This window comes from Equus przewalskii, chromosome 13 (genome assembly GCF_037783145.1).
Source record: "Equus przewalskii isolate Varuska chromosome 13, EquPr2, whole genome shotgun sequence".
Lineage (NCBI taxonomy): Eukaryota > Metazoa > Chordata > Mammalia > Perissodactyla > Equidae > Equus > Equus przewalskii.
In genome coordinates this window covers 83669915-83685122 of record NC_091843.1, presented here as the reverse complement: position 1 = coordinate 83685122, position 15208 = coordinate 83669915, and the positions used below count along the sequence as shown (strand labels likewise).

The 15208-nt window shown below is 34.1% G+C and overlaps 1 protein-coding gene across 20 annotated transcripts in view; it reads right to left on the bottom strand.

The window, feature by feature from the left end:
• SSBP2 (single stranded DNA binding protein 2) overlaps positions 1-15208 on the bottom strand; it is a 293559-nt gene that overhangs the window by 62246 nt on the left and 216105 nt on the right. For all 20 annotated transcript variants that reach the window (XM_008518050.2, XM_008518049.2, XM_008518051.2 and 17 more), the window contains one exon: positions 4663-4722. In XM_008518050.2, the coding sequence (XP_008516272.1) occupies positions 4663-4722 (60 nt within the window). The remainder of the gene's footprint in view (positions 1-4662; positions 4723-15208) is intronic.

Here is a 15208-nt window from a genome sequence, read left to right as displayed (position 1 = left end):
AGATACGTTTTGGCAAAAGTAGTAAACATTGTATCAAAAAGTTCAATATAACTCTAACTTCAACTGAGTAAGTGAATGCACAACATTCAGTAGGTAAACTTTTCTTGGTTTGGAAAGGAGAATAAATATCTTTTTTTGCCAGACATATTGAGTTTGTTAATTTCCTTTGTCCTACAATGATAGAAAATAATTGGAAAATACATATATCCCAGGATACACTCATAACTCAAAGTCATAAGGAAATAACACTTTTTAAAATTGTTCCATTGGTTTTCAAATAATAATTTAAATACATTAATAGTGTAATTATCACTAAGAAACAAAGAAATAAGGAGATCTCAACTGACAGAAAGGGATATTTTGAACTGGCAACAAAAGCTACGTTATGCTTTCATCATTAACCACTAATTTATTTTAAACAGGTACAACATTTTTAATTTTTAAAGTTAGAGATTTGCTACAGACGTCCTCCTTATAATTTCAGTTATAAGACTCCTATTATTTACTCAATATAGAATATATTCCTCTTTATGCGGCTGAAGTCCTTCTCTTATGTTTTCATATTGATATCACTAAATAAAAGTCAAATTCTACATGTGAAAAATTTTACAGACAGAAAACTATTGGTAAAGGACAAGCTAAACAGCATTTATCCTGAATAAGAGAACATGCTAGGAGGAGTAAGAACATAGTTTGTTTACAATATAGGTACTTTGGTTATATGGGGATAATAGTAAAACTTATTTTCAATACATAAGTAAACATCCCAACAACTTTTCTTTTTCTCAAATGCCTGGTGATTTTTTCCCTATCTGAAAGGTGATGAAGAAAAGTCTTTTTAAGATATACCTATCCTTAGCATCCATTATTTTTTTTATCATGTAAGAACTATACATACAGTATCAATAAAGGGTAATCTTATACATTGAATAACCAGAAAAATAAAGATGTATACTTTTAGTTATCTATATATATAATTAACTAATAATACTTTCTTCTAATAAAAAATAAAATACCTGTTCAATGCAATTTCAAAAATACATAAATAAAGAAAGAAATCACTTATGATCCTACCACCCAGAAATAAAAGATATGGTCCTTACAGTCTTTTTGACAAATGTGTGTGTGCATCTTGGCGGGGAGACTCTCTTGAGTTTCTGATGTACTGAGTGATACAGCAAAGGTCATTTACTACATATGCTTTGTGCCTTCTTTTTTACATTTGGTAATAAATCATAAACACTTTATCCTATCAATAAACTTAATTCTATAACATGCCTTTTAATAGCTGCACATGATTTCACCATTTGGATATACCATAATTTATTTAACCACTCATCTATTATTGGACAAATACCTTTGAGAGTTCCAGAAAACTGGTCTGATGTAGTGTGTTTTTAGAATACCAAAATCAGTTTTAGAATAGAAAATGGTCAACAGCACTAACTACGTGTTATTTCAACTCACATACCTGCTTACAGAGTTTCAGGAATGGTGAGAAACAGAATATATATTCTCAAAATTCTATAGGATCAATGAATCAACAGTTTACTCTTGGCATCACTCATTAACAGTCTCTGTATTTCTGGCTGCCATGGTTCCTCAGCATAGCGTTGAATGAATATTATGAATTTTTCTGATCACTTTATCTCTGAGAAGGATAAAGACCTGTTCTACTCCAGTTATGGCTGCTTCAACACCAATGACTGATTTGACAAAACTAATTCTAGTATAAAAATGTATAGTCAAATATATTTTTTGGACTTAATTTCTATGTTTCATATGTTTTCTCATATATATTCATTCTTTACCATATTGTGTATTTTTGTAATTTTACTTCTCTTTCATCATTTTAGAGACTACTACCTCTTCCTATATTTTTTTGGCATAGTGATATTATTCCATGTTCCAAATACCCAGTCCTATAAATATACAAACAGTAAGCCATTGTGGATTTAGTCTAGAACCATGAAAACCATCTCAGGAGAACTTAAATTAAAATCTACAGTCTAATCACTAGTAACTATGAATTCTGAAGGATCTATTTAATGAATGTCTTTCATGTATTTAAAATGACTAATCAACAACGTTGAAGAGGTTAATATTTCACTTTTTATTTTCTTAGATGCAATCTATCAATAAAACAAAATTTCATTAGTTTGTGATCATTTTAAATGAAGACTAAATAAAAAATTTTTTTTAACATATTTGTGTTTTTATATACATCATTGCAATTAATCACCAAAAATAGTTTTGCCAATTCTACTTTAATGACTACATAATGAAATTGAAGAACCATTTTGTTGCTTGAAAAGGTCATGCTCCTAACTAGGTTAAAGATTTCCTAAAACACTATTTTTACACTATTAACACAATTAATTTGCTCAGAAAATTCTTTTTAAAAATAGTATAAATGTAAATTATTATAAACTTGAAAGACATGTTTGAATTAACAAAGTTTAACTATATGCGTACATGTGGGAGGTGGGGGACCAGAAAAATGCCACTTAGAAGAGTACAATTGTATTAAAATATACTTAAGTAAAGACGATTTAAAATTCTTTTTTTTGAAGAAGAAAATTAGCCCTGAACTAACATCTGCCACCAATTCCTCCTCTTTTTGCTGAGGAAATCTGGCCCTGAGCTAACATCTGTGCCTATCTTCCTCCACTTTATATGTGGGATGCTACCACAGCGTGGCTTGACAAGTGGTGCAGAGGTCTGCGCCCAGGATCCAAACTGGTGAACCCCGGGCCACTGAAGTGGAGCACGTGAACCTAATGCCTACGCCACTGGGCCAGCCCTCTGATCAAAATTCTTGATGAAAAAGAGCCTGTATCACAGCTCTTTATTACCTTTAACTTTTTAATCGCCTCTTTTAAAAATCCAAAAGCGTTACATACTTGTTCGCAAAACATTTCAAGCAATCTAGATTTACAATTCCACATTCCCACCAACAATCCACTCCTCTTCCTAAGAGTGTGTCTTTCATTTTGTTAGTCTCTATCAGTTTGGAACCTAACATCGTATCTTACACATAGCAGGCATTTCAACAATGTCAAATGAACGCAACTCCAATAATTCTACCAGATTTTCATGACTGATATGGAAAATATGGAGTCAAAAAAATTCTAACACACCGTACAAGAAATTCACATTTCTCTAATTCAGATTTTCAGGAATCTCTTAAATCTATGTAAGATACAAAGCTATGGATGGGATGTCTGAAACACTCTGAAGACTCCAATGAAAGACACAACTTTCTGTTCTTTAAAAAGAAATGTAAAAGACTCAGGCACCTACATAAGTAGATCCAACTGTCGACATATATAGGTTCACCCCCAGAGGAAAAAAAAAATCCTGTATATTGGAACAACTGACATCTGTGCACTTCTCTTCCCTATTTCTTTTCACGTTCCTGGCTCTATGTGCTGAATGCAGATTCAGTCTGAAGCAGGAAACTCCCTCAGCTGTGAATGGGGGGACTTGTAGCCCTGCATCCCCGAGAGATCCAGCACTGCCGCCTGCGTTAAGCCCTCCCCTGAGGTTGAGTGCGGGTGCTGGCACTCCTTGCTGTGTACTAGAAGCTGACTGGGACACTTCAAGGACGCTGCACTATTTCAGTAAGAGTTAGGACAGGAGAAGCAGAACTCTGTTGCTATCAAATGTGTTAGTAAGCACAACTTTCTTGTTCCAGTTTTGGTCAGGAAGGAAGTGGAAATAGAGAATAAGAATAAAAAGAGAATTTATTGTGATAACAGGGTTTACTTTAGAAGTGGGAAAGCACTGAAGTATACAAATAACAGATATAAGAAAGTGACAAAACAATTATCTCGACATAAATATTCTATACAGTTAAGCATTTAATTTCTTCTTGTGTTATATACATGCACACTGTCTATATCATAAACTAAACTATAAACTCCTCGGAAGTAAAAATTATACTTCATTCTCTGTAGCAAATAAACATTTACGATACTGGTAAAAAATGATTTGAGGACAAAACTTAGGAAATCTCAGAGCTCTTGTAGGTAAACAAAAGTTAGAAGATTTACTGTTAACAATTTATTTATTAAGAGATCTAACCATCCTATAAGCAGCTAATTTTATGTTTGATATGTTAATTTGGCAAAATTGACATGAATGTTACAGCCATAATATTGAAATTACATTATATAAAAATAAACAAAAGTATGTTCAGAGAAAATTTTATTGCCATCCTTTAAATGAGAGAATAATCAGCATTTACTGAAACTATATATATTTAAAAGATTAGGTTGAAAGTATACGGCAGACGCCAAGGGTCAGCAAACTTTTTTCTGTGAAGACCCAGATAGTGAATATTTTAGGGTTGCAGGCCATGTATGGTCTCCACCATGAGCACGCAAATCTGCTCCTGAAGTAAAAGGAGCCAAAGACAGTATATAAATAAACGAGTGCGGCTGTGTTCCAATAAAGCTTTATTTACAAAAACAGCCAGTCAACCTATGGGCCATAGTTTGCCAACCCTCGAAGTAAACTATATATTACTAGAAGCATTAAATGGGATAGACAAGGGATCATTCAATATTTTTACAGGTGAGAAATATCTGTGACATTTTCAAAGTCTTTATTGATTCTTAAAAAAAAATGTAAACAACTCAAGTAGCACATAAATCTTACCTGGTTAGGTATCCTCAGTGGGGGCCTTGGACCTCCAGGGTACCGAGGTGACATAAAAGGCTATTGGAGTAAAACAAACAAATAAAACAAAAAACAGCTCAATGTAAAATACAGGTTTGAAAGTAAACTGCTTTAAAAAATTTTAGAATTATACAAAATAGAAATCAATTTACTTCCCTGAAATGTGGCTGCTTTCAGTAGAATAAATGGTTTTAAGAAAAATTACCATCCTATTTTTTATTTTGTAGAGTATCTGGAAAATTTTCCACCGAAAATGTAAAAACATCAGAGATGACTAAAGTAACTATAATAAAACTTTTTAAAATGTGAATTATTACTAAGATAATGATATCTAATAGGCAAAAAAATAAGATCAAGAAATTCAGGGAAGTAAATCTCAGTAAAGAATTCAGGAAGAGGCTTACTGACTATAGCATTGTACAAACTTGGTTCTGAGTATATAGTTTTGACTGAATTATCCACTTTGGTCATCAATTTCCTTTAATAATTTTAAAGTTACCAAATTTCTTCACCTTTTCTTTTGTGACTGTTTAAAATGGTGAAGAAATTTCTTTTCCAAGGTTCATTTGTGGTTAAAAAGTTCTGGCTATTTCATCAAGAGTTTGTTATAATTCAAAATTGATTACAGATTTTAAAGTTGAAATTTCTTTGCATATTTTGAGCCTAGCAGATTCTGAGGTGTGTACTTTCCACAAAAGAAAAAAATGGTCTTATATTAAAACCCAAGTCAATTCATTTTGTTAGATGAATCAGCAGCTGCTAAGATGTGTTGACTCTGTCCGTCCAAAAACTGTCTGAAAAATATCCTAAAAAAATCATTTTAGTGGTTGTCCAACGTTGAGTGGAAGGAGAACATTTCTGGTGTCTCAGATTTGTGCACCAAATTTTTCTAAGTTTATTCCTAAAATTTTCCAAACTTCCACTTGCATTATATTTTTCTAGAAATAGAGAAATAATACAATTTTGTTTAACTACATCACAATACATACTTTACTTAAAGATTATTCTTTACATGTAATATAAGCAAATTATCAACTCTAAAGGGTTGGAGATTATGAAGAATATTAAGAATGAATACAAATTAAGAATCAATTTAACCAAGGCTTGAGAAAGCCAAATCCTTCATACTTTACATAATTAATTTCCACATTTATGACCTATTTTCTAGAAACATTTTTAGAAATTAGGCCTACAGTTCATGGCTACACATATTTTCCAGGGTTATTTAAAAAACAGCATCTGAAAAATAAAATCCTAACAAATTTATGCTGCATATGCTTTTTCTATAATATTCTTTGGAGGGTCTGACAAACCAACAAGAGGAAGTTCAGAATTAAGCACAGTTTGGCTTTTTGCTCACTGTGTTCTTCTATGTTAATGTATTCCCAGGACTTAACTTTAAATGGACAGAAACAGTGGATTGTTCAGGTAATAATGTCATCGCCAGCTGATAAAACTTAAGTGGATTTTCCAACTTTTTGTGTGTGTGTGTGTGTGAGGAAGATTGGCTCTGAGCTAACATCTGTGTCAACTTCCTCTATTTTGTCTGTGGGATGCCGCCACAGCATGGCTTGATGAGTGGTGTGTAAGTCCGAGTCCAGGATCCAAACCCACGAAGTCTGGGCTCCTGAAGTGGAGTGTGCGAACTCATCCACTATGCCACTGGGCCAGCCGCAGATTTTCCAACTTTAACATTTAAAAAATGTTTAGTTTTCACATATTTGATCAAAGTTGTCTCCCTTTCATCATCTGAAACTCTTCTAAATTGCATTAATTAGTTAACATAGAAGCTTATCCCAATATTCACACTCCCTCTGCTATTTTCCTTACCACACAATTTCAATTATGAAACTGTCTTTTAAATTCGGGACTCATTTAAGAAATTTAATAATTAAATATTGTGTCATTGGTTTTGGAATGGCTGCCTTTCACAAAGTGATGTTATAGGATACATTTAGTAATCCAAGGAATAATATCAATTTAGTTCTTGAAACATGGAGAAATAAAAATAGGTTACTAATAATTCCTGTCCATAGTAAATTCACTTTGAAATGAATACAAGGTAGAAATTATGTTAAAAATATTACTAAAAACTAAATGGTGAGATAAATATTGAGATATGTCTTATTTGAGATGTGCATGTTCCTTTGAAGGTAAAATGATGGTATAGTGTCAATTCAATGGACTATTTGAAGAGAGAAATTTGTCCTTAAAACAATGGCATTGTGAATAAACGTATTTTAATGAGACTGTGTGCCGTCCTCTCCTCTCTGACTGAGGCCCCATCAAGCGACCGCTGAGAAGGACAAGCAGTGCGTGTGGTGCTGGGCACCTGCGGGTCCCTTTGGAGTAAGACTGGGAGAAGGCCTCTCCGTAGTCACTCCTTCTTGTATGCCCTCCTCCAAGAAGTTCAAATTTACATTTTTTTGCCAAAAAAAAAAAAAAGAAATTGAAAGCCACTTACAAATTCCAAATTATACCTATACAATTAAAGCAAAAAATGACAAAAATCTAGTTCATTTAGATAAAAATCTACTTTTACCTAAAATATAAGGTACATATAAAGTATAAAGATTGCAAGAGTTAAAGCATTTTTAACATCATGTTAGTGTTGTATAACATAAGCTTTCCAAATTTAGACTAATCCTCATCTTAAATTACCTAGTTAACCACCTAGGTCAACTGCCTACTTCATCAGCTTGTGTAGTCACAGCAACAGAATCCAAAAGAGTCTGCACACTAGCAACTGAGAATATTCTGCACTAACATCTGTACTTCACTATTCAGAAGTCAGTTTGCTTTAAAATATAATTCAAGATACTAAAACATATTTAAATTCTTGTACAGTAAAATACTAATCTGTCTTAAGAGATTACCTACTGATAGTACAAATTATATCTACCGATAGTCATGTCAGTACTCTCTGGATTAATATCCTGAGAAGAACAGGTTCTTCAAAAGAGTCTTTGGCTAAGAAAGTGTGCTTACTCTTTATATTTCGGGTAAAAAATTTTAAAATAGTTTGGGCCTAGTTTAAAATATCTGCCTGAAGGCGCGATGATGGTGAATCGATATTTTAACGGGAAAAAGCCTTCCTGTTGACAAAGTCATTTATGATTGTGGAAAAAACATTTAACTCAAAGTCAAGGGACTAGATTCTAGTTTTTGCACTACCACTAATTAGCAGAGGGCCTGGAGCTAACACGCTTTCAGGGGTTTCGTTTTCTCAGGCTTAGAATGAAGAAGTAGGACTAGATGATCTCTAAAGTCCTTTAGAAAAAAAAAATTAAACCCCATGATTCTGCGCTAATCATTCCCAGCATTACCCTTGAGTATAAAGATTAGTATATTGTAGACAGCTATTAACATTTGAAGTGTGTGGGGATGGAGATATAGGCATATGCTCCTGAGGACAAACCATCTTTATCAAGGAACTGGAGACACTTATTCCCGTGCTTCCAGAGAAAAGGAAAACCTTGTCAAAGAAAGAAATAGTTCAACAATGATGCTCTTTGTTCATATCAGAGGTCAATAGGGAGAACAAAAAAGCTGCACTTATTGATTCAAAGGTATGTGAGACATTTGTTCATTCAACAAATGTTTATGAAACACCGACAAAGGCACTCTTCCAGAGGGTTGGGCCTAACAGTGAAGAAAATGGATAAAGATCGCTGCCCTCTGCTTAGGACTTTTCAAGGTTCATAGTCTTGTAATTAATGGGAGAAACAATTTCTGGAAAAATTGTTTTCTATATCAGCCCACTAATCTGGAACAAATAGAATGTTCTCTTCACCAAATGGCAAGTATCAATGAAAATTCAAAGAAAATAATATTTCAATCTGGTGCCTTCCCTCAGAAGTCACATTACATCATCCTTACTTGACAGAACATGTAGTGCCATGAACGACTGAAAATCAAGTCTACGCTTTTAAGAAAGTTTTCCAAATTAGGCAAAGCTCACAGAGTAAGGTTCTTTATAATATAAGATAAACTGAGTATCACAGCTAGTACTCTGATGTATGGAAACAACATTTATAGGCATTAATTCTCATGTCTCCATGTTTCAGTTATCCACCTAAAATGAATGTGATAACCCAAAGTGGAAGGAATAAAAATATACACAAGGCGGAAAATCAAGAAGTATTTGGTGACTAAACAAAAGAAAAAGAAACTCTAATAGAAACACAAACTGAGAGTCTAGCTCATTGCCTCCAAGTAGTCTTCTAGAGAAAAGATGACACAATTTAGAATCATAATTTATTTCAGAATGAATGTCATTCAATTTTAAAGAATTATTTTCCATTATATCAAGAATTATTCATGGAATTTTAAACTTCTGCTTTCCTAAAGAAGAAACCTTCCTTTGCTGTCTGCCCCTTTCACTAGTGGACAGTAGTACTCTCTCTCTTCCTATTTGATCTTTCATAAGCCCTTAGTGCTTTATCTCAATTCCCTAGGAATCAGAAGGAAGCAGCTCTTCCTTTCTTCACGCTGGTTGAAGGTGGATTGTTCAGTCCAGTTCTCTTCTTCTCTGAAGGTCCCAGATGCCTCCCGGCCCCGCCAATGGAATTATTTTTTAAATAATTTACCAGCACTGAAATTACAGGTGATAAGAACCATTTTAAGACCTAACTTCTCTCTCTCTCTCTCTCTCTCTCTCTCTCAAATCAAACTATACATCTTAAATGCCACATTACTCAAATGTTAATTTTGTTAATATTTTATAACATTTTGAATAGTTTCTAAAAAACATAAATATTATTTATCAGCTCCAGAATATTCTTTATGTCTTGAGATTACTCTTGTATTCTTCTTTCTCGGCCAAGTAAATTTCTTGTTAATCCTCAAGCGCCAGTTTAAATGTCACTCCCTCTTAAGGAATCTCTATAGGCTCCTTCCCCTCCCCCTCCTGAGCACCTTCGCTCCTCCCATTGTCACAGAGGATTCAGTGCACTGCAGTACACTGTATGCCTTGATACAAGGAAACCCACTTCAGAGGAAAGAACACGAAGCTGTAGGAGAGCAAGTAATTACCTCACATGAGGTAATTAATCTATAAAATAAAACTGCTATTTCTTAGAATCCTTAAAATTAATGTAGCAATGTACAAATCACCTATATCTTATTTTAAATAATTCAACATGGCTTTAGAAACTCTAAATCTTAGTCTTTAAGAACAAACTGATAAAGAAAATTTAAAATCATTTAAAAATAAAAGTTTCTTTAAAATGCCAATCATTTAAGCATTTTCTATATACTGTATTTTATTTTATGAGCATAATTTAGAACAAATCAATGATAAACAGAAGAATACCACTAACTTCTTCAGAGTGGACAAATGCAACATGCAGGACAGTTTACACTTCTGAAAATTCAGAAGTCTGAGGTATGTTCCAAAAAATACAATCAGACAGGATTCGTGCAACTTAAAGAAACTTTGAACTGTTTTGAGGACAAAATTATTCACATGAAATTTGCTTCTAATTTTGAAAAAATAATCTTTTTAAACGATTGAAAGAAATATACAATTACCAAGTATTTTCTTTCCATTAAGAAAACGCTCAGCATTTGAGTAAGAACATTAAAACATTCTGCTTTCTTAATATCATATTGTCTTCAGCATATAACCATCTCTAATTCAAAAATATGTAAGAAAATAGCTGACAAAAAGTAATTTGCTTCCATCAACATTTAGGCGAAAACACAAGGTACAAAGTGATAGCCTGAAAAAATATGAGTTATCTTCAGTAATTATATTAATTACATAAAAACCAAGTATCTACCTTATTTGGTCCTGTACAGATGTGATAGATTTAATCTTTCTTCTGATATTTTTGATGTACTGCTTTAAGCAGACAGGGAATAAGACACAGTTCTAGACACAAAAATTATTCTACAATCTTTCAAGGGAAAAAACTTCTCCCAAACATAATTTTAGAAAATGATAAATATGGCAGGTTATATTTATTTATTTACAGTCCTGGAAAGGTAATAAAAATCTTTTCATTATAAGATTTAACCAAATGCATAAACATTCCTTTAAAAACTAAAATACTACTTTTTACTCATTCTGTGTCCATTTTTTTAGTTAATTCAATTCTCTTTACATGATTTTCTCTATTTTGCTCTTCTCTATTGCATTTAGAAGTAAATCTCTTTTTTTCTCAATTGCGTTAACTTTCTTGAAGTCACCTGCTATCAATAATAATATTGAGAATATTATTTGGAAAAATCATGACAATGTTGTGGCCTCTGTATTCCATTTCAGCCATCTTTCATACAGCAAGAATATTCACATATTTTTATTTTTCTAATTCCATGAGATGTTTCATGAGTTTTCTGTAGGAAAGTAATGAAGCATAAATTATACATCAAATGAACTTTGTCAAAGTTACTTTACAATTAATATATCTTAATTTGTTTAGTTTCTTTTCTGTTTTTCATGAAAATCTCCATCAGACACTACTGACACCCTAGTGGATAAGACATTCTTGATTAACACATTTGAATTCCAACTAGTATTAAACTAATTTAGCTCACAAAATGACATACTTATGCTGGCACAGTCTGCTGACAAGCATCAATATGTAGTTTATCTTCTATATAGCTTAGATATTCTATCATCATCAACACTTAATTAAAATAACTCATACAAAATAACTGAAAAGTATTTACGGATCTAGTTTCCTGGATGTTCTTTTGGCAAGGCTAATTCAATTCAGCACAGAGTTATAAGCATGTTGATTCTTCTGATATGGATTTAGTCTAAGCATCAAAATTGCTCACTTACATTCTGGACCTTTTCAAGAAGTTGAGACCATTTCTCAAGGCTTCATTTCCATATATTAGATATAGGTGTGTGGCAACGGACTTGTGGATTGTGAAATGGTGACTGAGCTGTCTGCTAGTCTAATCAACTATAAAAATTTGAATAATGTTCTATAAAGGACTTTAATAATTGGTTTTAGATCAGTTTATATTCACAAATACCCACAGACGCACACAGTTTTTTGGTGTCTGAGAGTCCCACCTCAGCTGCATCGGGCTCTGTGCTGCCCCCTACTCTGGACTGCAGCTACAAGAACAACCAACCCGTGTTTGTGTGTTAAAAAAGTAACATCACAGGTTCGAAGATAAATATTTCAGATATGACTTAGGATAAAGTACCAGGCTGACTCAATCAAAAAAGAAGCTAAAACAGTAATTTTTTAAAACCACTCAATTTTTCATTAAACAATACAAAAATAATCCCCTCCTCTCCTTTTTCCCTCTTTTATATCCATGCTTCCATGTAAACGTGTTCCAGGTGACAGCGGGGGGACAGGTACCTCACTTTCCCTGAACGTACCACTGCAAAGAACACGCTACTTCGTTCTTACCCTTCTGATAGCTTGATATGCTAGGGAAGTTTCTACTGCTTAAGCAGAGTCCTTTCAAATTTGCGTGTGGAGAAACTAAAGAAAACTTCTAAAGAAACTGGCCTATGGGTTTGGTCTTCTGATCCAAGTGGCAGATTATATACATTTCTACTTTCTTTAGAAATGAAATGATACTCATATTCACTTGGTTACTTACCTACAAACATGAAGTCTATACTTACTCAACTCATGTCTCAAGTATATAAAACAGTCTTTAAACAGATTAGCTTTTTACAGAAATTATCGAAGCACCAAGAAGCCAATTTTGAAACTAGAGCTTACTAATTTGACTAATACTAAAAAGTAGAAAAAGAAGCAAGATGAGAGAATTCAAATTGTACAAACTGAAGCTATTTCTCCATCACCAGTTTAAAAATATATATTTTGAAACACATGTATCTTAAACAGATACATGTATACAATAAAACTGATAAGACAAATTCAAGTGGAAAAAAATATTTACTGATCAAAGGTATTTGTAATGACAGGAATCATGTATAGAATATAAAAATAACAGAAAACAGGTAGTATTCACGTTTGCAAGCACTCTAAGTAAGCAATTTATTTTATTCTTTCTTGACAAGCATCCTACTGTGCACAAAGGGATCTGATTACTCTATTCCCTGGCATTATATCTTATACTCAAGATTATACCTGATTGCTGGATGGAATGGATGGCATCCTGCAAGTGCCTATACTCTCTTCCTACAGGTGCCAGCAGAGGTGTTTTCTTTGTCCCTTGGCAGGGAATGCAGTTTATAAGAGCCAACATTTCACTCCCAGCAGCATTTCTTTGACCTCCTCCCCATGTCCCTCCAGTTCCTGCCTCATCTCTCACTTTCCCTTTAGAACAAAACTCCTTGAAAGAGTTGAACATACTTGTCTCCAATTTCTCTCTTCCCCATTTATCCTGAATCCACTTTTACGAGGCTTTCACTCTATCGCTCCATCAAAACTAGCCTTACCAAGGCCACCAATGACCTCCTTCTTAAATCCAATGGTCAACTGTCAGTCCTAAACTAATACGAACTATCAGCAGCATTTGACACTGCTGATTATTCCTCACCTCCTTGAACATTGTCTTCCAGGATACCACATTGCCTGGTTTTCTTCCTATCTCATAGGCTGCTCCTTCTCATTCTTCTTTGCTGGTTCCTCCTCATCTCCCTGACTTCTTCACATTAGCGTGCCCTGAGATTACTGTAGAGCTTCTTGTCTCTATCGATACTCCCTATCTCGGTGATGTCATCCAGGCTCATAGCTTCAAATATCGTCCAACTGCTAATGACTCCCAATGTTATATCTTTAGCCCAAGCCTCAACCATAAAACTCCAGCCTCTTGTTCCCAATTCAACATCTCGTGAATATCTAATAGCCATCTTAATCTAAACAAGTTAAAAATTAAGCTTATGATATTCCCCCTCATACCTCCTCTTGAACTTCTACTTGCATCAGTAAATGTCAACTCCATTCCTCTAGTTGAATAGGCTGAAAGTCTTGTACTCACCCTTGATTAGTCTTTTTCTCTCATAATACATATGCAAACCATCATCAAAATCTGTTGGCTCTAGCTTCATAATATGTCTAGAATGCAGTCATTTCTCACCACTGCTACTGCCTTAGTCCAGGCCATAATAATCTCTTGTCAGAATTTTGCAATGACATCCAGACTATCTGTCTCCACCCCTTCCCTCCCATAGACTAATCTCAACATAGCAGGCAGAATGACCCTGTTAAAACCCCCTACTCAGAGGAAAACCCAAATCCATACGATGATCTACAAAGTTCCACATGATGTGGCTTTCTGTTATTTACTTCCATCCAGCTATTCTCCCCAGCTGACATCCACTTCAGCTACCCAGAACACCATGTGTCCCTGGAAAAGGCCAGTCATGGTTCGAACTCAGGGGCTTTACACTTGCTTGTCCCTCAGCCCAGAATACTCCCTGAGATATCGTGTGCTTGTTCCCTCACTTCCTTCAGGTCTTCACTCAAATGGCATTTTCTCAATGAGCCCTTCTCTGGCCACCCTATCCAAAACTTCCATAACACTGCCTATTTCCTTTTCTGTTTCATTTTTCTCCCTAGTCCTTATCACTATCTAACATCATATATTTTAAAAATAATTATTTATTTTGCTGACTGTCTCCTTTAGTAGACTACAAGTTCTGTGTGGGCAAGGATTTCTATTTATCTTGTTCCTGCAGTAATGCTAGCATGGGGGGTGGCAATAATTCTTTGCTGCTGAATGTCATCAGCAATCTTAGCCAGTGGTTGTCAAATTTTAGTTTGTAAGATTCATCTGTTAAAAACAAAACAAACAACAGCAACAACAAAACACAAAGGATTTCCAGCCCCACATTCCCCATCCATAAGAATTCTGATATCTCAGGACTCATGACAGTAGGGCACAGAGCACACCTGGAGAGAAACTGCTCTTAGTCCTCACCCTTTGGGTCTCTTAGAGGCCATCTAGCGGTGACTATATTCATATAGAACAGGAGTGGGAAAATTACAGCTCATGGGCTAAATCTGGCCCACCACTTGTTTTTGTAAATAAAGTTTTCCTGGAACAGCCACACTCATTAGTTTACATGGCATCCATGGCTGCTTTTACACTACAACAGAGTTGAGTACAGGAGTTGTCACTTCAAAGCCCAAAATATTTACTATCCAGCTTTTCACAGAAAATGTTTGTTGACCTCTGATACAGAATATAAGGTAAGTTATTCCTGAACACCACCTAGTGATAAGCTATTTTTTAAAGATCTACAGGCATCCTAATGTAAACTTAACATAAATCTATCCCATCCATACAGGGAATTTGTAATATTCCTTGTCTTCAATTCTCCAATGAATGATGACCATTTTTATTTCTGTAACCAACAGTAAATAAAAAACCAAAATTGTGTTACAAAAGACCTTTAAATATTTGCTATTTCTTACACATTTTTTTCCAAGGGGCTGTAACAGAAACTGCAGCATTCTGGGAAGAATTTTCAATGGGAAGATATTTTGCAAAGAAAAACGGTAATTTCAAATTATCTAAAATATAGATCAGCTCTTCTCACAGATGTGATTTTAAAATATGCTACTTTAATGTTTTC